The 21,396-nt window shown below is 42.7% G+C and overlaps 2 protein-coding genes across 2 annotated transcripts; one reads left to right on the top strand and one right to left on the bottom strand.

Annotated features, from left to right (window-relative positions):
* The first annotated feature begins 389 nt into the window (after positions 1-389).
* LOC129858219 (C1GALT1-specific chaperone 1-like) lies at positions 390-4,358 on the top strand. The gene is made up of 2 exons (XM_055927267.1): positions 390-793; positions 1,217-4,358. The coding sequence occupies exon 2, from the start codon at positions 1,235-1,237 to the stop codon at positions 2,186-2,188; it is 954 nt and encodes a 317-aa protein (XP_055783242.1). The 5' UTR covers positions 390-793; positions 1,217-1,234; the 3' UTR covers positions 2,189-4,358.
* Positions 4,359-6,893: 2,535 nt separating this feature from the next.
* On the bottom strand, positions 6,894-21,207 carry LOC129858221 (malignant T-cell-amplified sequence 1-A). The gene is made up of 6 exons (XM_055927269.1): positions 21,000-21,207; positions 20,645-20,797; positions 19,605-19,702; positions 19,378-19,511; positions 14,498-14,565; positions 6,894-7,123 (listed from the first exon to the last, which is right to left on the bottom strand). Exons 1-6 carry the CDS (start codon positions 21,008-21,010, stop codon positions 7,042-7,044), a joined length of 546 nt encoding a protein of 181 aa, XP_055783244.1. The 5' UTR covers positions 21,011-21,207; the 3' UTR covers positions 6,894-7,041.
* Between the last annotated feature and the right edge of the window lie 189 nt (positions 21,208-21,396).

Genomic DNA, 21,396 nt, shown 5'->3' with positions numbered 1-21,396 from the left:
ATAACCTAACATAAAAAAAATTCAGTTCATCCAAGTTTTTCTTGCTCATAGATTGAGATCTGTCGGGTGTATCTACAGTTATGCACATGTGCAAAGAGGATTTATTTACAATTATAAACCTGGTTCGAGCCCTGAATGCTGATTGCCGTGGTATATTTAAGCAATAATGCAATAATAATTTTATTTTTTGTATCATAAATGTAAAGTGATTGAACACAGTAGGTGGCGGCATTCACTGACCTGTCCACCGGACGTGCTACCTGTCCCAGACCTGCTGTTTTCAACTCTTAATGATCGGCTATGAAAAGCCAACTGACATTTATTCCTGATTATATGACCATGCGGGTCATTTATGAACATTTTGAACATCTTGGCCATGTTCTGTTATAATCTCCACCCGGCACAGCCAGAAGAGGACTGGCCATCCCTCATAGCCTGGTTCCTCTCTAGGCTTCTTCCTAGGTTTTGGCCTTTCTAGGGAGTTTTTCCTAGCCACCGTGCTTCTACACCTGCATTGCTTGCTGTTTGGGGTTTTAGGCTGGGTTTCTGTACAGCACTTCGAGATATTAGCTGATGTACGAAGGGCTATATAAAATACACTTGATTTGATTCACAAACAAGATGTGCGAACGCCATGATAGCGAAGAAGAAGAACCCGGAAGTTCGTTGTGTTTGTAAATCCAACAGCCAGCTTGCAACCCTGAGGTATATCAGCATACGGAAACCTCCTTCGACAGGAGTGGAAACTAAAAAGGAAAGGAGGGAATTCTCTGTCAGCTGCAGTCGTTTTTAGGTAAGTGTTTTCTTTCTTTCTTAATTTTTTTTTTTGGGGGGGGTTGAAACGTTTCTCTTAATGAGATGTGCATTTTTGTGACTAGCTAATCTAGCTAGCTATCTGTAACGTTCGCTAGAAATCAAGCTAACTAGCTATTCGCCTTGCTTCATTACTTGTAACCTGCTTGTCAAGTTTTAAAACTAGGGTAGCCAGCCAGCCATTAAATAGTTTTATAATTTTGCACTGACAGTTGAGTCATGTCCTTGCTAATGCTAACAGCAAAAAGTTAGCTTGCTAACAGTAACAGTTAGCTAGCAACACACTCGAATAACATGAAATGACAGTCACTTGTTAGGTATGTAACTAGCGTGTTTTTTAACGGTCATGAGTATCCAGTTTGATTAGTAATATGGTGAATTAATGGTTTGTTCCTACTTTCAGCGTGTGCTGTTGACAAACATGTTGTCGGAAGGCAGCTCCTTTATGAAGGGGATAGCCCTGGGAGGCACATTCTGCCTGTTGTTGTCCCTGTTGGGGAGCTTTACACCAGGCATGCAGTCCAGCCCAGAGGACCACCACCACCACCACATCAAGGCTCCCACCAAGGACGAGCTACAGAGCCTGTCTGATTCCCAGATGGTGGAACTGAGCCAGAGAGTGCGAGTCTATTGCGTCATCATGGTTCAGCCTTCTGTCCTGGTGTATTGGTCCACAGCCAAGGACACCTGGGGTAAACACTGCGACAACGCTGTATTCTACAGCTCTGAGTCGGCCAAAGCTCTGGAAGCGGTGGACCTTAACGAACAGGACGAGTGGGCCAAGCTGCGCAAGGCCCTGAAGCACGCATATGACAATGCCGGCGACCTGCGCTGGTTCTTCGTTGCGCGGTCCACCACCTTCGCCATCATCGAGAACCTCAAGTACCTCGTTCTGGCAAAGGACCCCAACGAGCCCTTCTACATTGGCCATGCCATGAAATCGGGTGAACTGGAGTACGTGGAGTACCAGAGCGGCATCGTGCTGAGCTATGAGGCACTCAAGAGGCTGGTGAATGTGTTCAAGGACGAGGACAAGTGTCCGGAGCGAGGCAGAGCCCTGTGGAAGCTGAGCGAGGAGAAACAATTAGCTATATGTCTGAAGTACACCGGGGTCTTTGCAGAGAATGGCGAGGACATCCAGGGCAAGAGGCTGTTCAACAGTAAGAGTGTGGGTTCACTCATCCAAGACAGCATGGACAAAAAAAACTTGGACGTGGTGGAGGGCTGCTGCTCTGACTTAGCCATCACCTTCAGCGGAATGTCACCAAACCAGATGCAGGTCATGATGTTTGGAGTTTACAGACTACGCCCGTATGGGCACAACTTTCATGATTCCTTGATATTCCTGCCCCCTGAGGGCTCCGACAATGACTAAAGTGCAAGGCGTCCCACTTTGGGGCAGACATGGCATTAACCAGACTGCTGCTGTCAAGTCCTGCCTGGTGAATAAAGACAGTTTTCTTATTCAGTTTGTGAGCATGAGGGAGGGTGGCAAGTACTTGAAGGAGGCAAATCATTCTTCTTAGTCTTTTATACGTTTTTTGAATTTGCACTCTGCACATAATACCATTGTGGAAAAGGAATGAACAGATGAAGAAATCACAAATTTGTAGAGCAAATGTGTCACACATTCCACAGGGGGCCAAGTGTCTGTGGGTTTTTGCTGCAACCTTGTACTTGATTGATGAATCAAGGTCACTAATTAGTAAGGAACTCCCCTTGCATGGTTTAACACTAGGCCCTCCATGGAATGAGTTTGACATTCCTGTAATCTATAGTATAGATAATTTTTGTTAAGACAATTGACATTTTTATTGGTATTTGTGGCTGATTTTATTTTAGGCTAATAAACTCAGCAAAAAAATAAACGTCCTCACTGCCAACTACGTTTATTTTCAGCAAACTTAACATGTGTAAATATTTGTATGAACATAAGATTCAACAACTGAGACATAAACTGAACAAGTTCCACAGACATGTGACTAACAGAAATGGAATAATGTGTCCCTGAACAAAGGGGGGGTCAAAAGTAACAGTCAGTATCTGGTGTGGCCACCAGCTGCATTAAGTACTGCAGTGTATCTCCTCGTCGTGGACTGTACCAGATTTGCCAGTTCTTGCTGTGAGATGTTACCCCACTCTTCCACCAAGGCACCTGCAAGTTCCCGGACATTTCTGAGGGGAATGGCCCTAGCCCTCGCCCTCCGATCCAGCAGGTCCCAGGTGTGCTCAATGGGATTGAGTTCCGGGCTCTTCGCTGGCCATGGCAGAACACTGACATTCCTGTCTTGCAGGAAATCATGCACAGAACGAGCAGTATGGCTGGTGGCATTGCCATTCTGGGGGGTCATGCAGGATGAGCCTGCAGGAAGGGTACCACATGAGGGAGGAGGATGTCTTCCCTGTAAAGCACAGCGTTGAGATTGCCTGCAATGATAACAAGCTCAGTCCGATGATGCTGTGCCACACCGCCCCAGACCACGACGGACCCTCCACCTCCAAATCGATCCCGTTCCAGAGTACAGGCCTCGGTGTAACGCTCATTCTTTCGACGATAAACGCGAATCCGACCATCGCCCCTGGTGAGACAAAACCGCGACTCGTCAGTGAAGAGCACTTTTTGCCAGTTCTGTCTGGTCCAGCGATGGTGGGTTTGGGCACATAGGCGATGTTGTTGCCGGTGATGTCTGGTAAGGACCTGCCTTACAACAGGCCTACAAGCCCTCAGTCCAGCCTCTCTCAGCATATTGCAGACAGTCTGAGCACTGATCGAGGGATTGTGCGTTCCTGGTGTAACTCGGGCAGTTGTTGTTGCCATCCTATACCTGTCCCGCAGGTGTGATGTTTGGATCTACCGATCCTGTGCAGGTGTTACACGTGGTCTGCCACTGCGAGGACCATCAGCTGTCCGTCCTGTCTCCCTGTAGCGCTGTCTTAGGCATCTCACATTGCAATTTATTGCCCTGGCCACATCTGCAGTCCTCATGCCTCCTTGCAGCATGCCTAAGGCACATTCACACGGATGAGCAGGGACCCTGGGCATCTTTCTTTTGGTGTTTTTCAGAGTCAGTAGAAAGGCATCTTTAGTGTCCTAAGTTTTCATAACTGTGACCTTATTTGCCTACCGTCTGTAAGCTGTTAGTGTCTTAACGACCGTTCCACAGGTGCATGTTCATTAATTGTAGAAAAAAAAGCATGAGAAAGTGTTTAAGCCCTTTACAATGAAGATCTGAAGTTATTTGAAATTTTATGAATTATCTTTGAAAGACAGCGTCTTGAAAAAGGGACATTTCTTTTTTTGAAGGGTTTATAAGGCCCCATGGAGTGAACATTTTGAAATAATCTTGAAGTATTGAGATGTCTCTAAACAGTTTGCTACACATGATTGGTTGCCACCAATGTAATAGAAATTGTTGGTGGATTTGTTAGTTTTATTTTGAGGTAACTATTTTACCCACTTGAAACACCCGATGAAATAAAACATTGGCAGCCATGTTTATCCTCCTAATACCAAAAATGAAATGAAATAAATTTTTCTGCTGAGACTGTTGCTGCATTTAGTCATAATGGGAAATCATAGTTCTTACTGACAAGTGCTTAACCAGATACTGAGCACTGTAAAGCCAAATAGGCCTATCTCATAGTGAAGCAGTTTCATCTTACCCCTTGTTATTGATAAGCTAATAGATATACATGCACAGTGCTTTCAGTTAAGTATTCAGACCCCTTGACTTTGTCCACATTGTTACGTTACAGCCCTTTTCTAAAATGTTTTTCCCCCTAAATACCCTATAATGACGATGCAAAAACAGGGTTTTAGACATTTTTGCCAATTATACAAAATAATATCACATTTACAACTATTCAGACCCTTACTCAGTACTTTCTTAAAGCACCTTTGGCAGCGATTACAGCCTTGAGTTTTCTTGGGTATGACGCTACAAGCTTGGCACACCTGTATTTGGAGTTTCTCCCATTCTTCTCTGCAGATCCTCAAGCTCTGACAGGTTGAATGGGAGTGTCACTGCACAGCTATTTTCAGGTCTCTCCAGTTGTTCATCTAGGTTCTGGCTGGGCCACTCAAGGATATTCTGAACCAGGTTTTCCTCTAGGATTTTGCTGTTTTAAAGTCATCATTGGCCTCTGTGAAATCCCGGAGCAGTTTCCTTCATCTCTGGCAACTGAGTTAGGAAAAACGCCTGTATCTTTGTAGTGCCAGTATATTGATGCACCATCCAAAATGTAATTAATAACTTCACCATGCTCAAAGGGATATTCAACATCTGCTTTAAAAAAAAATCCATCTAACAATAGGTGCCCTTTGCGATGCATTGGAAAATCTCCCTGGTCTTTGTGGTTGAATCTGTGTTTGTGATTCACTGCTTGATGAGGGACCTTACAATTATCTGTATGTGTGGGGAACAGAGATGAGGTAGTCATTAATGTTCAACACTTATTACACACAGTGAGTCCATGTAACTTATGTGACTTGATAAGCACATTTTTACTGCTGAACTCATTAAGGATTGCCATAGAAAAGGGGTTGAATACTTAACTTAAGACATTTCAGCTTTTCAATTTTAATTGGTAAAAAATGTCAAACATAATTGCACTTTGACATTATGGGGTATTCTGTGTAGGCCATTGACAAATCTCAATCCATTTTAAATTCAGGCTGTAACAAAATGTGGAAAAAGTCGAGGGGTGTGAATACTTTGAAGACACTGTATATAAAACATTAGGAAGACCTGCTCTTTCCATGAGACTGACCAGGTGAAAGTTATGATCCCTTATTGATGTTACTTAAGTCCACCTCTATCAGTGTAGATGAAGGGGAGGAGACAGGTTAAAGGATTAAGTCTTGAGACATAGATTGTGTATGTGCCATTCAGACAAAAGATTTTAAATGACTTTGAACAGGGGTAGTAGGTGCCAGGCGCACCGGTTTGAGTGTGTCAAGAAATGCAACTATACTGGTTCACGCTCAACAGTTTCCCGTATGTATCAAGAATGGTCCACCACCCAAATGACATCCAGCCAACTTGACACAACTGTGGGAAGCATCGGAGTCAACATGGCCCTTGTAGAGTCTATGCCCCGACGAATTGAAGCTGTTCTGAGAGCAAAAGTGGGTGCAAGTCAATATTAGGAAGGTGTTCCTAATGTTTTGTACACTTCTTTTTGGGACTAATGACAATGTAATATGGCTAAGTCTGATCATTTTTGAAGGACATGCAAATGCTTGTAAGGCTCATTCCTTAACACCCCACTATCTGATAGTTGGCTGAAACTGTAACCCTCATTTTGTAATCAGTTAATTTGCGCCAGTATATCTGTGTCCATTATTTTATGTGGAAGATAAGTATTCTATGGATTTTGTTTTCACTGATGTCAAAGCCCTAATTTCATACCCATAACCTTTAAATGTCTACTGAGAGATTGGAAAGCAGGTGGGATAGGTTTTTCCAAGGCCAAGTCTGCTTTTCAGTCTAGAGACCATGCAAGGAGAAAAATCTTATTTCCTGATCACATCTTCTCTACTGATTTCCCAATGCTGTCAGAACAGGACCACGGCTGTATCCAACAACCAATGCTAGGTGGTTCTCAAATTGGGAAAAAGTCTGCTTTGTGACCCGAAAATGGGCCGCCATATGTAGGAGTGTGAATTTGTTAATAAGCAGGTGTCCGCTTCTCCTCGATGGCACAACTGTATCCTCTCGGCTCCCTTCTCTGAAGCCTTTTGAATCCTTTCACGGAGAAATGCACACGTTTAAAAACATGCCTGTATTCATGCCCCATCAAGCGTTATTGTACACCCTGGAGTACATTTAATATGGGTAAGTGTCAGCTAGATTACTTGTTTTCTCATACATACACCTGAAATGTTGAATGTGACCATTTTTATTTATTTTGGGAGTTTATCTTCAGTTAGCCTCCAATCCGCTAAAGAGTTATTTGATTTAATGTCAAATCCATGTAACTATGATCTACAATCCATTTAAAATGTTTTGCTCCTGGTAGCAAGTGAATCCCAACGACACCATGAAATGTAAAGGCTGTGAAAAAGAACGGAAAATATCTTGAATGCAGGTTTTTATTTGTGCATTAATTGGGGATTGGTTCAAAGCCTCCAGCTAGTTACACAGCTAAGTCCATTGGTGTAAACAATCGACTGGCAGCCTCACTGTCAAGAGCTTCACGTTGTCCAGGGGGGTTGGTGAAGACATCTCACTTATACGTCTTCATGTGCCACAGTCCATCATTAAGATAGTGAACAGTTTCAACTCCTACTCCCTTGTTGACTTTCTCTCTGCTCACAAAAAAAGTGAAATGAGCATTAGGCAAGTTTACAAAAGTACAGTAGTATACACACACACACAGGTTGGTGGCACCTTAATTGGGGAGGATGGGCTCGTTAATGGCTGGAGCGGAATAGTTTCCATATGTTTGATGCCATTCCATTTGCTCTGTTCCAGCCATTATTATGAGCCGTCCTCCCCTCAGCCTGCACTGGGTACACATACAAGTACATTTCTGCGGTGTAAATGGGTCTTTCTATAAATAAGGGGGCCAGTGTGACTGATCAACATTTCAAAATGGTTTGAAAGAAAATGTTTTATGCAGTTCCACATGTGTACTTCAGAGGAATAAAAGTAAATATGCAAAGTGGCCCGTAACTCCACCTATACAACAACATAGACCTTGGACTACACATCCTTTAAGCAGAGTAAACATACATTGGCAAGTCAAATTCAGGGACTTTTTCGAGCACCTAATTGTCATTTGTTTATAGGGCCTAAAATAGAACCCACCCTTCCCCCAAAAAGTGTAAAGTGTCAAAAGTAAGCCATTACATTTACATTTAAGTCATTTAGCAGACGCTCTTATCCAGAGCGACTTACAAATTGGTGCATTCACCTAATGACATCCATTACCACTTAAGGAAAACTCCACCCAAAAACTATTAGTCCATTGTTGATGTACTGCCAAAATATTTTGATGTCAGCAATCAGGTTTAAGATATGGAACTTTCAAAATATAGAATTCTGTTCCATATGATGCAACATTTTGGGACTATTGTATATCAACCATAGACTAATGAAACATACCAAAATAGTTTTTGGGTGAAGTTTTCCATGAAGAAGAATGTATTTTTAGGCCTCTGCAATGCATTGATGTGAGAATATTGTGGACATTGCCTGACTAAATAGACTGGCTGCATAGCGATCTTTCGGTGGCCAACGCAGACACACATAATGGAAGGATTTGTATCGAAAGCCAACAGATGTTGTCGTCCTCAATAACCTCACGTGGTTTTACAGGAACAGAGTAGGGCGACGCCCTTCAATTGAAGCAGCGGGAAACAAAACTGGCCACATCGCTCACAAAAACAGATCAAAAATGAAACTGATAATTATATGGGAGCAGAACTTACAAATTGGCTACAATAATTACAAGGACTTTTCAAACACCAAATTGAGGTGAATGTCTGATTTTCAAGGTAGGCCTATACCAGCAGTCTACTTGAATTTCTGAGCTCCAAATTCAAGTTGGCTACTTTCAAGCCCCTTGTATTGTTTAAAATTGCAGGTGTAACAAGGAAAACAAAATGTATTTGTCATCAGTGGTGTAAAGTATTTTTACCTAAGTTTTTTGGGGGGTATCTGTACTTTACTATTTATATTTGACTACTTTTACTTTTCTACATTCCTTAAAATATTGTACATTTTACTCCATACATTTGCCAAAAGTACTTGTTACATTTTGAATGCTTAGCAGGACAGGAAAATAGTCAAATTCACGCACTTATCAACCGAACATCCCTGGTCATCCCTACTGCCTCTGATCTGGCGGACTCACTAAACACACATGCTTAGTTTGTAAATTACGTCCTAATATTGGAGTGTGTCTGTGGCTTTCCGTAAATAAATTTAAAAAAACTAAATGGTGCCATCTGGTTTTTAAAATGATTTATACTTTTACTTTTGATACTTAAGTATATTTTAAACCAAATACTTTTAACTCAAGTAGAATTTTACTGGGTAACTTTTACTTGAGCCATTTATTACGGTCAAGTTTTCCACCACTGTTTCATGTTATTTCATTACCAGATCATATTGTGAATACGCCCACTAGGCTATGAAATGTTATTTACAGTGCATTCGGAAAGTATTCAGACATTGACTTATTCCACATTGTTACGTTACATCCTTATTCTAAAATGTATTAAATAACCCCCCCCTCAATCTAAACACACTAGCCCATAATGACAAAGCGAAAACAGGTTTAGACATACTTGCAAATTAATTATAAATAAAATAAATACCTTATTTACATAAGTATTCAGACCCTTTTATAAGATTTGATTGAGCTCAGGTGGATCCTGTTTGCATTGATCATCCTTGATGTTTCTAAAACTGGATTGGAGTCCACCTGTGGTAATTTCAATTGATTGGGCATGATTTGGAAGGGAACAACTGTCTATATAAAAGGTCCCACAGTTGACAGTGCATGTCAGAGCAAAAAACAAGCCATGACGTCGAAAGAATTGTCTGTAGCGCTCAGACAGGATTGTGTCGAGGCAAGAACGCAGTGGCCTCCATCATTCTTAAATGGAATAAGTTTGGAACCACCAAAACTCTTCCTAGAGCTGGCCGCCCAGCCAAATTGAGCAATCGGGGGAGAAGGGCCTTGGTCTGGGAGGTGACCAAGAACCCGATGGTCACTCTGACAGAGCTCCAGAGTTCCTTTGTGGAGATGGTTGTCCTTCTGGAAGGTTCAGCGGCGGGACTGAGACTAGTCAGGATCGAGGGGAAAGATGAATGGAGCAAAGTACAGAGAGATCCTTGATGAAAGCCTGCTCCAGAGCGCTCAGGACGTCAGACTGGGGCGAAGGTTCACCTTCCAACAGGACAACGACCCTAAGCACACAGCCAAGACAACGCAGGAGTGGCATCGGGACAAGTATCAATGTCCTCGAGTGGCCCAGCCAGAACCTGGACTTGAACCCGATCTAACAACTCCGGAGAGACCTGAAAATAGCTGTGCAGTGATGCTCCCCATCCAACCTGATAGAGCTTGAGTAAATCTGCAGAGACGAATGTGAGAAACTCCCCAAATATAGGTGTGCCAAGCTTGTAGCATAATACCCAAGAAGACTCAAGGCTGTAATCGCTGCCAAAGGTGCTTCAACAAAGCATTGAGTAAAGGGTCTAAATACTTATGTATAAAATATTTTTATAATTTGGCTAAAATTTCTAAACTGTTTTTGCTTTGTCATTATTGGGTATTGTGTGTAGATTGAGGGAAGAAAATCTATTTAATACATTTTAGAACAGGGCTGTAACGTAACAAAATGTGAAAAGTCAAGGGGTCTGAATACTTTGCAAATGCACTATAATTAATAGGAAAAGCGCTGGGCGTTGTGCAATAGTCTATCCTGTAGACTCAGTGTCCAATCCAAGGCGCAAAAACATATGTAAAGGAACTCATTACCTTGAGGCTTTCTCAGTTCAATCTTGGGATATTAGAGCCAATGTGGATCCAGGCACAACTGTCTTCACTGGTGTAATGAATGAGTCACAAATATTCTGAACATTCCTCAAACATTACATGCGCTATCACAACAGCTGAAAATTCCTTCCTGGATCAGATGTGAGAAAATATCACACTTAAATAAATCAGCTGGACACCAAATGCGCATCCAAGTATCAATGCATAATTATTTTAGAACCATGTTAATGACAGTATCAGTTTAGGTTTTAAGGTGACTCTTTTGGTTAGAAGCATTGGGTTTTGCACTCATAGATAATTTTGGATATGCATATACCCATAAACTGTTTTCGCCCCATAACATGAGACACGAACTGCTACCTGAAAATGGATCCTATTGCAGAAACTTATTTACTGGACTCCTGAAACACCACTCACTCCTGTCCAGTTCCATCTGATTTCTGCTTAGATGCTATCATTCCTGTTAATGGATGACCAGTATGCCCTTCTCCCTAGGACTCTGATAGGTGCAGAGCTAGTCAACCCAGTGGTGCCTGAACCTTTTAATAATACTAGCTTGTTGATGCTTAGAAAAAAATAACCGCTATAGTTTCCACTGCTTTATATTAGCATGGGGAAAATCTTAAGGCCTTGTCCATGAGTCTGTCAGTAATCAGGTTCTAGCGGCTGACAGACTGATGGTAGAACAATCTAAGGCAGGAGAATCGGTTATATCAGCCATTGTGACTGAACAATTCTGAGAGCCTTTTCTCCTGGGAAGATGGTGAGCTTATCAATGCTGTAAACATCTGTTCCTTTTATGTTCTCTACGTTTTCATTGGCTGGTAACTTGTATGTGCCTTTGTGTCAAACGGATTCTCACGCAAAGTGTGAGCAATAATGTTAACCTGTTTGTCCCCTCTGCTCCCTATCTGGAAGAAGAGGGACAGAACATTCTTATGACTGAAATGCAATTTCCCCCCAGACAGGGAAGTCTGAAACCCCTGGTTTACAGAGCTTCAGTACAAGGACTAGTTATGCTGAGATACCATAAAAAAGGGGAGATTGTGGAAGAGTACATTTTGATTTGTTATTTTATATGACCTGTAGAAGGGACAGGTTATTCTGTTCCTCATCTTGTCTGTAAGGTTGCTTTGTTCCCTGATATGCTCAAATCGCACTGTTTCAAGTTGCCCTTTTGTAATATAACTAGGGATGCACAATATATTGGTAAGCAGATGAGAATCGGCCGATGTTAGCTACAAATGTCGGCATCGGATCTGTCTAGTTTAACGCTGTTGTGCAAAACCGATGTCAAAGCTGACATGAATGCCTATATAATGTAGGTAGATGACGTAATCACGGCATGAAAAATACAGCGCTACATGTGCAACACAGCATTCCTAACCTAGCCCACAATGTCTGCTGTGTGGATCTATTTCGAAGTTTCAAAGGAAGATAACAAAAAGGCCATATGTAACGTTTGTGCTGCTATTATTTCCAGAGGGGAGAAAATGAAATATTTCAATACCACAAAACTAATCACTCATTTGAAAGTGCATCACCCCCAGACGTTCAGCGACTACTTAGAAAAGCAGAAAAAAACTAAGCACACTTCCAACAACTAAACAAGTTCAAGTCCAGCAGTCATTTGAAAGAGTAAGAACATTTCAGAGAGACAACTCAAAGGCGAAATCCATTAACGCCAAGATAATGGCATTCATTGCCCTTGACAATCATCCGTGCTCTGTCGTGGATGTTGGCTTTTGCCGACTGGTCGAGCACCTCGAGCCCCGGTACACACTACCAAGTAGGTGCTATTTTTCAGATGCTGCCCTACCAGAGTAACATAGCATCCATGAGCGTCACTGCTATTAGCTTCGACTGACATTTGGACCATCAATGTCAGCCCCATGAGCATGTGAGTCTGACAGCACAGTGGGTCGACGAGGATTTCGTACTGAGGAAAGTCGTATTGCATGCTCAAGAATGTGCTGGTTCTCATACTGCTGCTGCCATTTCAATGGCATTTGAGAACATGTTTGAAACATGAACACTCCTTGCTCCATTTGAACAACTGACTGGAGAAACTGTCTGCAGCACATGTGATACCCTCTCATGGCAGTGAAACACCTGCTCAACAAAACTGCCGACACAGACCGTGGGGTTAACTTGCAAAAGTACTCTACTAGAGGCTGTGAACAAGCAATTCGGTGGCATTCTCTGACCCGCTTTACTGTATCGCCACCTTTTTCAATGCTAGGGACAAGGGCCGCTACTTCGATGCAGACAAACAGGGTTCATGTGAAATGTTAGACACGGCTGCACAAGATGGAAACGGACTTGGGTCTTCTTCCTCGGTGCGCACTATGACAGAAGAGGCCACGGACAGACAGAGCTGAAACTTCACTGCTTGACATGCATGATGAAATTGAGAATGAAAAGACTGAACAAATGAACAACGAAACCCAACAAATAAGTAAAATAAATAGGTTTTGATTGTTTGACAGGTAATGGGGACATATGTAAATGCCAACAAAATAACAGGTGGTGGTGTGTGTGTTAACTATTTAACTGTACTAGAATGTTTTAAAAGGCCGCTAAAATTTTAAATATTGATTATCGGTATCAGGTTTTTTGTCAAGGAGAATAATCGGGTATCAGCCAAAAATGTCATATCGGTGCATCCCTAAATATAACCCGACTGTTTCTAAACCGTGTTCTAACTTCCTGTGAAACAATCCATCTATTGATAAGCAGAAGTACCGGACTCATTCAAAGGGCATGTGCAACACCCCCTCCCATCCTGAGTCTGTATAAATGTCTGTGAAATCTAAGAGCGAGTCGAATTGGTTTTACCTTGCACGCATGCTTGTAATAAAGCTTTTCATATTGAGATCGGACTGCCTTCTGAGTGGTTTTTCCACCACAATAGCTGCACTGCATTTCTGAGAGCTTTATACAAAAAAATACAAAAACTGTCTGACAGCTAGATCCAGGATTCTTAAAGGGTCCAAGTTCAATGTCTAATTTAATTGATTTAATGCTTAATACATGATAACGCCATCTTAACTGCAAGGTCAGAAAAGTAATGTTTCATGTTGCTCGATTTTGGGAAAAATCCATCAAGACACCAACCATGATAAAGGGTTAAACATCAACTTGTGAATTTTATTGAATATAGCTATGCCCCCTTATATTAATGTAATGACATGAAGAATATTTTTTACAGATTATTATCAATGACTTATGGGTTGGCGCCCCCCCTTGGTTTGTGCTGTGGTGGAGATCTTTATGGGCTATACTCGGCCTTGTCTCAGGATTGTAAGTTGGTGGTTGAAGTATCCCTCTAGTGGTGCAGGGGCTGTGCTTTGGCAAAGTGGGTGGGGGTTTTCCTTCCTGTTTGGCCCTGTCCGGGGGTATCTCGGATGGGGCCACAGTGTCTCCTGACCGCTCCTGTCTCAGCCTCCAGTATTTATGCTGCAGTAGTTTGTGTCGGGGGGCTAGGGTCAGTTGGTTATACCTGGAGTACTTCTCCTGTCTTATCCAGTGTCCTGTGTGAATTTAAGTATGCTCTCTCTAATTCTCTCGTTCTCTCTCTCTCTGAGAACCTGAGCCCTAGGACCATACGTCACGGCAAACCGGGCATGATGACTCCTTGCTGTCCCCAGTCCACCTGGCCCTGCTGCTATTCCAGTTTCAACTGTTCTGCCTGCGGTTATGGAAACCGCCACCTGTCCCAGACCTGCTGTTTTCAACTCTTAATGATCGGCTATGAAAAGCCAACTGAAAATTATTCATGATTATTATTTGACCATGCTTGTCACTTATGAACATTTTGAACATCTTGGCATAGTTCTGTTATAATCTCCACCCGGCACAGCCAGAAGAGGACTGGCCACCCCTCATAGCCTGGTTCCTCTCTAGGTTTCTTCCTAGGTTTTGGCCTTTCTAGGGAGTTTTTCCTAGCCACCGTGCTTCTACACCTGCATTGCTTGCTGTTTGGGGTTTTAGGCTGGGTTTCTGTACAGCACTTCGAGATATTAGCTGATGTACGAAGGGCTATATAAAATAAACTTGATTGAATGACTTATCAACAGCTGTAACAAGTTGTTCAGTGTAGGAAATCCTCCCTGGTACCCTAGATTATAGAAAGACCCAAATAGGAAAAAGCACACGATGTGATACTTACATGTCTTCTGCAGACATCTTCATGACTCCGACACAAAGCGCATGTTGCTTGCCCTCCGCCATTATGGCCTGAAACCAATTGTCAAGGAAACACCATCTCACATGCACTTGATACTAACAGGAAGTGTCTAAAACACCAATGTTGGTGTATGACATCATTACAAGCTGACATAACGGTGCGTTCAGAAGGTTAAAATGTGTAAAACCAGATGTATGGGTCAAACTGCAACATTATACACATTATTAAGGTTGTAAATGGCTTTGTTTTACCATCTTTTAGTCTTTTGCCAATTGGACTGGACCCTTTATTGCCGACACGGAGCCCCGCCGATCCATCACGACTGGTCTGCCGACGTAATTGTCCGAGGTGGTTTCAACAGGCTTTTCCATTGCGACGTTTCTGAATACCCATCTGCTAATTATTAGCTGTCTTATCGGCTGCTATCTAAATAAGTATACCGGACAATTTTTCTTTTTTTTCTTGGGTCACTATATCTATTTTGCCAATTGGATCGATCCCCTCTACCACACGGAAACGCACGAGGTGACAAAAAAATAAATAATACACCTCCATCCTATGTTATCTTGCTACCGATAGCCAGCTACCCGGCCAGCTGTCTAGATCGCCGTGACCCCAACCAACCTCTACTCACTGGACCCTTATGATCACTCGATTAAGGATGCCTCTCCTTAATGTAAATATGCCTTGTCCATTGCTGTTCTGGTTAGTGTTTATTGGCTTATTTCACTGTAGAGCCTCTAACCATGCTCACTATATATCCAACCTTTCAGTTCCACCACCCACATATGCGATGACATCACCTGGTTTCAATGATGTTTCTAGAGACAATATCTCTCTCATCATCACTCATTACCTAGGTTTACCTCCACTCTATTCACATCCTACCATACCTTTGTCTGTACATTATTCCTTGAAGCTATTTTATCGCCCCCAGAAACTTCCTTTTACTCTCTGTTCTAGATGACCAATTCTCATAGCTTTTAGCCGTACCCTTATCCTACTCCTCCTCTGTTCCTCTGGTGATGTAGAGGTGAATCCAGGCCCTGCAGTACCTAGCTCCACTCCTATTCCCCAGGCGCTCTCTTTTGATGACTTCTGTAACCGTAAGCCTTGGTTTCATGCATGTTAACATTAGAAGCCTCCTCCCTAAGTTTGTTTTGTTCACTGCTTTAGCACACTCTGCCAACCCAGATGTTTTAGCCGTGTCTGAATCCTGGCTTAGGAAGACCACCAAAAATTCTGACATTTTCATCCCTAACTACAAGATTTTCAGACAAGATAGAACGGCCAAAGGGGGCGGTGTTGCAATCTACTGCAAGGATTGCCTGCAGAGTTCTGTTTTACTATCCAGGTCTGTTCCCAAACAATTTGAACTTCTACTATTAAAAATCCACCTCTTTAAAAACAAGTCTCTCACTGTTGCCGCCTGCTATAGACCACCCTCTGCCCCCAGCTGTGCTCTGGACACCATATGTGAACTGATTGCCCCCCATCTATCTTCAGAGCTTGTGCTGCTAGGCGACCTAAATTGGAACATGCTTAACACCCCAGCCATCCTACAATCTAAGCTTGATGCCCTCAATCTCACACAAATTATCAATGAACCTACCAGGTACCACCCCAATTCCGTAAACACGGGTACCCTCATAGATATCATCCTAACCAACTTGCCCTCCAAATACACCTCTGCTGTTTTCAACCAAGATCTCAGCGATCACTGCCTCATTGCCTGTATCCGTAATGGGTCAGCGATCAAACGACCTCCACTCATCACTGTCACAAGCTCCCCGAAACACTTCAGCGAGCAGGCCTTTCTAATCGACCTGGCCGAGGTATCCTGGAAGGATATTGATCTCATCCTGTCAGTAGAGGATGCCTGGATTTTTTTTTTTTAAATGCCTTCCTCACCATCTTGAATAAGCATGCCCCATTCAAGAAATTTAGAACCAGGAACAGATATAGCCCTTGGTTCTCTCCTGACCTGACTGCCCTAAACCATCAGAAAAACATCCTATGGCGTTCTGCATTAGCATCGAACAGCCCCCGTGATATGCAACTTTTCAGGGAAGCTAGAAACCAGTATACACAGGCAGTTAGAAAAGCCAAGGCTAGCTTTTTCAAGCAGAAATTTGCTTCCTGCAACACAAACTCAAAAAAGTTCTGGGACACTGTAAAGTCCATGGAGAATAAGAACACCTCCACCCAGCTTCCAACTGCACTTAAGATAGGAAACACTGTCACCACCGACAAATCCACTATAATTGAGAATTTCAATAAGCATTTTTCTACGGCTGGCCATGCTTTCCACCTGGCTACCCCTACCCCGGTCAACAGCACTGCCCTCCCCTCTGCTACTCGCCCACGCCTTCCCCATTTCTCTTTCTCCCAAATACAGTCAGCTGATGTTCTGAAAGAGCTGCAAAATCTGGACCCTTACAAATCAGCCGGGCTAGATAATCTGGACCCTTTCTTTCTAAAACTATCTGCTGAAATTGTTGCCACCCCTATTACCAGCCTTTTCAACCTCTCTTTCGTGTCGTCTGAGATCCCCAAAGATTGGAAAGCAGCTGCGGTTATCCCCCTCTTCAAAGGGGGGGGACACTCTTGACCCAAACAGCTACAGACCTATATCTATCCTACCCTGCCTTTCTAAGGTCTTCGAAAGCCAAGTCAACAAACAGATTACCAACCATTTCGAATCCCACAACACCTTCTCCGCTATGCAATCTGGTTTCAGAGCTGGTCATGGGTGCACCTCAGCCACGCTCAAGGTCATAAACGATATCTTAACCGCTATCGATAGGAAACAGTACTGTGCAGCCATATTCATTGACCTGGCCAAAGATTTTGACTCTGTCAATCACCACATCCTCATCGGCAGACTCGACAGCCTTGGTTTCTCTAATGATTGCCTCGCCTGGTTCACCAACTACTTCTCTGATCGAGTTCAGTGTGTCAAATCGGAGGGTCTGTTGTCCGGACCTCTGGCAGTCTCTATGGGGGTGCCACAGGGTTCAATTCTTGGACCGACTCTCTTCTCTGTATACATTTACATTACATCTACATTTAAGTCATTTAGCAGACGCTCTTATCCAGAGCGACTTACAAATTGGTGCATTCACCTAATGACATCCAGTGGAACAGCCACTTTACAATAGTGCATCTAAATCTTTTAAAGGGGGGGGGGGGGGGGGGGGGGGGGCAGAAGGATTGCTTTATCCTAGGTATTCCTTGAAGAGGTATACATCAATGATGTCGCTCTTGCTGCTGGTGAGTCTCTGATCCACCTCTACGCAGACGACACTATTCTGTATACTTCTGGCCCTTCTTTTGACACTGTGTTAACAACCCTCCAGGCGAGCTTCAATGCCATACAACTCTCCTTCCGTGGCCTCCAATTGCTCTTAAATACAAGTAAAACTAAATGCATGCTCTTCAACCGATCGCTGCCTGCACCTGCCCGCCTGTCCAACATCACTACTCTGGACGGCTCTGACTTAGAATATGTGGACAACTACAAATACCTAGGTGTCTGGTTAGACTGTAAACTCTCCTTCCAGACTCACATCAAATATCTCCAATCCAAAGTTAAATCTAGAATCGGCTTCCTATTCCGCAACAAAGCATCCTTCACTCATGCTGCCAAACATACCCTTGTAAAACTGACCATCCTACCAATCCTCGACTTCGGTGATGTAATTTACAAAATAGCCTCCAAAACCCTACTCAATAAATTGGATGCAGTCTATCACAGTGCCATCCGTTTTGTCACCAAAGCCCCATATACTACCCACCACTGCGACCTGTACGCTCTCGTTGGCTGGCCCTCGCTTCACACTCGTCGCCAAACCCACTGGCTCCAGGTCATCTACAAAACCCTGCTAGGTAAAGTCCCCCCTTATCTCAGCTCGCTGGTCACCATAGCAGCACCTACCTGTAGCGCGCGCTCCAGCAGGTATATCTCTCTGGTCACCCCCAAAACCAATTCTTCCTTTGGCCACCTCTCCTTCCAGTTCTCTGCTGTCAATGACTGGAACGAACTACAAAAATCTCTGAAACTGGAAACACTTATCTCCCTCACTAGCTTTAAGCACCAGCTGTCAGAGCAGCTCATAGATTACTGCACCTGTACATAGCCCATCTATAATTTCGCACAAACAACTACCTCTTTACCTACTGTATTTATTTATTTTGCTCCTTTGCACCCCATTATTTCTATCTCTACTTTGCACCTTCTTCCACTGCAAACCAACCATTCCAGTGTTTTTTTTACTTGCTATATTGTATTTACTTCGCCACCATGGCCTTTTTTATATTTTTATTTATTAATATATTTTATTTGCCTTCACCTCCCTTATCTCACCTCACTTGCTCACATTGTATATAGACTTATTTTTCACTGTATTGTTGACTGTATGTTTGTTTTACTCCATGTGTAACTATGTGTTGTTGTATGTGTCGAACTGCTTTGCTTTATCTTGGCCAGGTCGCAATTGTAAATGAGAACGTGTTCTCAATTTGCCTACCTGGTTAAATAAAGGTGAAATAAAAAATAAATAAATAAAAAGAGAATTGAAAGGTCAGTGACTCATACACTCTGGTATCAAAATGCTGGTCTGAGTTTCCCACTTGGAACTCCGACTTGAGGGCCGATCTAGTGGTAAGCCATTTCCAACGGGAACTTGGACCTCTTAGTTTCTGAAAGCATCATCATGATCACAATGAATAGGATTACATGGATGGGGGCCAGGGGGCCTGATCCTAAATAAACACTTTCACTATTAGACACTGAGAATACAGCCCAATAAGATGTTGTACTGAACATAAATGATCAGCATAATCAGTCATAGGAAGGATACAACTACTGTTTCTGAGGCAGAGGGGTAGAGTTTGGCGCCTGGGGACGTCAATCCAGGACACATGATATTGGCTCCACTTAAGACAAACTTGATGGCCCCTTTGTCTACTTGTTGGTGTGGAAGAATAAAGGGGTCTGTAAAATATGAACAGAGAAACTTACTGAACAGTACACTGCAACACAGCAATTCATCAGACACCTGCACATCAAAAAGAGCAGAGGTCTTACACTTATGCAGCAGTCGGAGGGTTGGGTAGAACGGTCCTTCTCTTTGTCTGAAGAAGAGCAATTCTCCATTCACCGTCAAGATTTCAATGTGTTCATGGCTGCAGGTTGGATGACGGAACACAAAACAACATGTCAAACTCTTCTCTTGTTCACCAAAGGGGGGCTATACCCAGCCCTCTTGGTTTCTCAGCCGAAGCATGCAACGCGGCCAATGTGTACAACAATCCCGCAGTCACCGTTTCGAAATAGATATCCAGCATCTCCAAACACCTGTGTGTTACGGAAGAAGGAAGCTAGAAAAGTGTTGAAAGTAAAAAAAATACTGTTGGCTGCAACAGTTAAAATGTAGAATAAGTCTTTTTTGCATTTGTTAAATTATTTTGATGTGATATGAAAGTAGAGGGCCTTGTATTTCTTGAACCAAATTGCAATTGAGAATCCATTCACATTTATATGGAGTATCAGACTGTTTTGGATGCCAGAGTCAATTTGCCTCTAGACATAACTGAAGGGCCTTGGATGGTAAGGAGTAGGCTAGCCTACACTCCTTCACAGTCCATCTTGGGCTAGTAAAACTGATGTCAACAAATATTCAAAATACAATGGACTTGTTCGACATTGCAGCAGACAGTGCTGTTGACTTGCGACTGACTGATCAAAAAAAAAAAAATCACCTTGCATGATCATAAATAACTACTAATTATTATTTGTTGATCAGTCCTTCGGTCAACATTTACCCACACTGGGAAAGGGGCATACCTAGTCAGTTGTCCAATGGAATGTATTCAACTGAAATGTGTCTTCCGTGCTTCTACACCTGCATTGCTTGCTGTTTGGGGTTTTAGGCTGGGTTTCTGTACAGCACTTTGAGATATCAGCTGATGTACGAAGGGCTATATAAATAAATTTGATTTCGCATTTAACCCAACCCCTCAATCAGAGAGGTGCATCATGGACTTGCTGATCTGAAACCATTGACTGTACATACAGTCTCGAACACGGCCACTGATAAGGGGGAAAAGATTATCCTCTTGACTTACCATCGCACTATTTTGACAGGGTCCTTTTTTGGCATGATATGGTTGAGCCATGACTCAATGTCTGGAAACTGGTCCAACAGCTGGTTTTTGATGCCTTTGATTACAGAGGTCTTCAGCTGAATACAGTTGGAAACATTTTCCTTCTCATCAAATCTGAAACGAGACAATAGAAACACATTCATCTTCGTTTGACCCTTCATTCAAATGAAAGCTAATCAAGAGTTATCAGTTGATAAGTCTATTTGGAAGACTAAGAACATGTTATAGTTAGCTAGCTAAGTGGCTATAGTTAGCTAACTAGCTGCCTGGTCATGTAGATAGCAAGTTAGCTAGGGAAATCATGCGTAATACCTACTTTTTAAACATCCTCGTTGGTCGCGTTTACTGTGGTCTTCTCTACCTAGACAAGTCTATTATTTTTGCTTGATGTTTGACTTTGATGAACAAAAATCCAATAACATGTATTTCATATATCAATTCAATAGTCTCCCCACGCCTGTTTCGCAGTTTATAGGCAGCAAGTGACGTCAACTTGCGACATGCATGCGACAGTTTCGAACGAAATACGGCAGGCTCCGAACCCGAAGGCCCCATTCGAATATTTTAAAGATGAGTCCTTCCTTCCTCCCTTATTTCTATACTTTATTCCTTTCTACGTCCTTTCTATACGTTGAAAATACGTTCTAAACCATAACTTTAGACAGTAAACCAAAAAACTTTAGATAGTAAAACATAGTTGGGTTACTTGGGTA

This window comes from Salvelinus fontinalis, chromosome 6 (assembly GCF_029448725.1).
Source record: "Salvelinus fontinalis isolate EN_2023a chromosome 6, ASM2944872v1, whole genome shotgun sequence".
Classification (NCBI taxonomy): Eukaryota; Metazoa; Chordata; class Actinopteri; order Salmoniformes; family Salmonidae; genus Salvelinus; species Salvelinus fontinalis.
This window is presented reverse-complemented; position numbering and strand designations above follow the sequence as displayed.

Coding starts and splice junctions, on each gene's coding strand:
- LOC129858219 (XM_055927267.1), top strand. CDS start 1,235: ATGTTGTCGGAAGGCAGCTCCTTTATGAAGGGGATAGCCCTGGGAGGC.
- LOC129858221 (XM_055927269.1), bottom strand. Junction 19,703..20,644: donor CCTGTCAAAATAGTGCGATG/GTAAGTCAAGAG, acceptor TCCAACCTGCAG/CCATGAACACATTGAAATCT. Junction 19,512..19,604: donor CCTCCGACTGCTGCATAAGT/GTAAGACCTCTG, acceptor CATATTTTACAG/ACCCCTTTATTCTTCCACAC.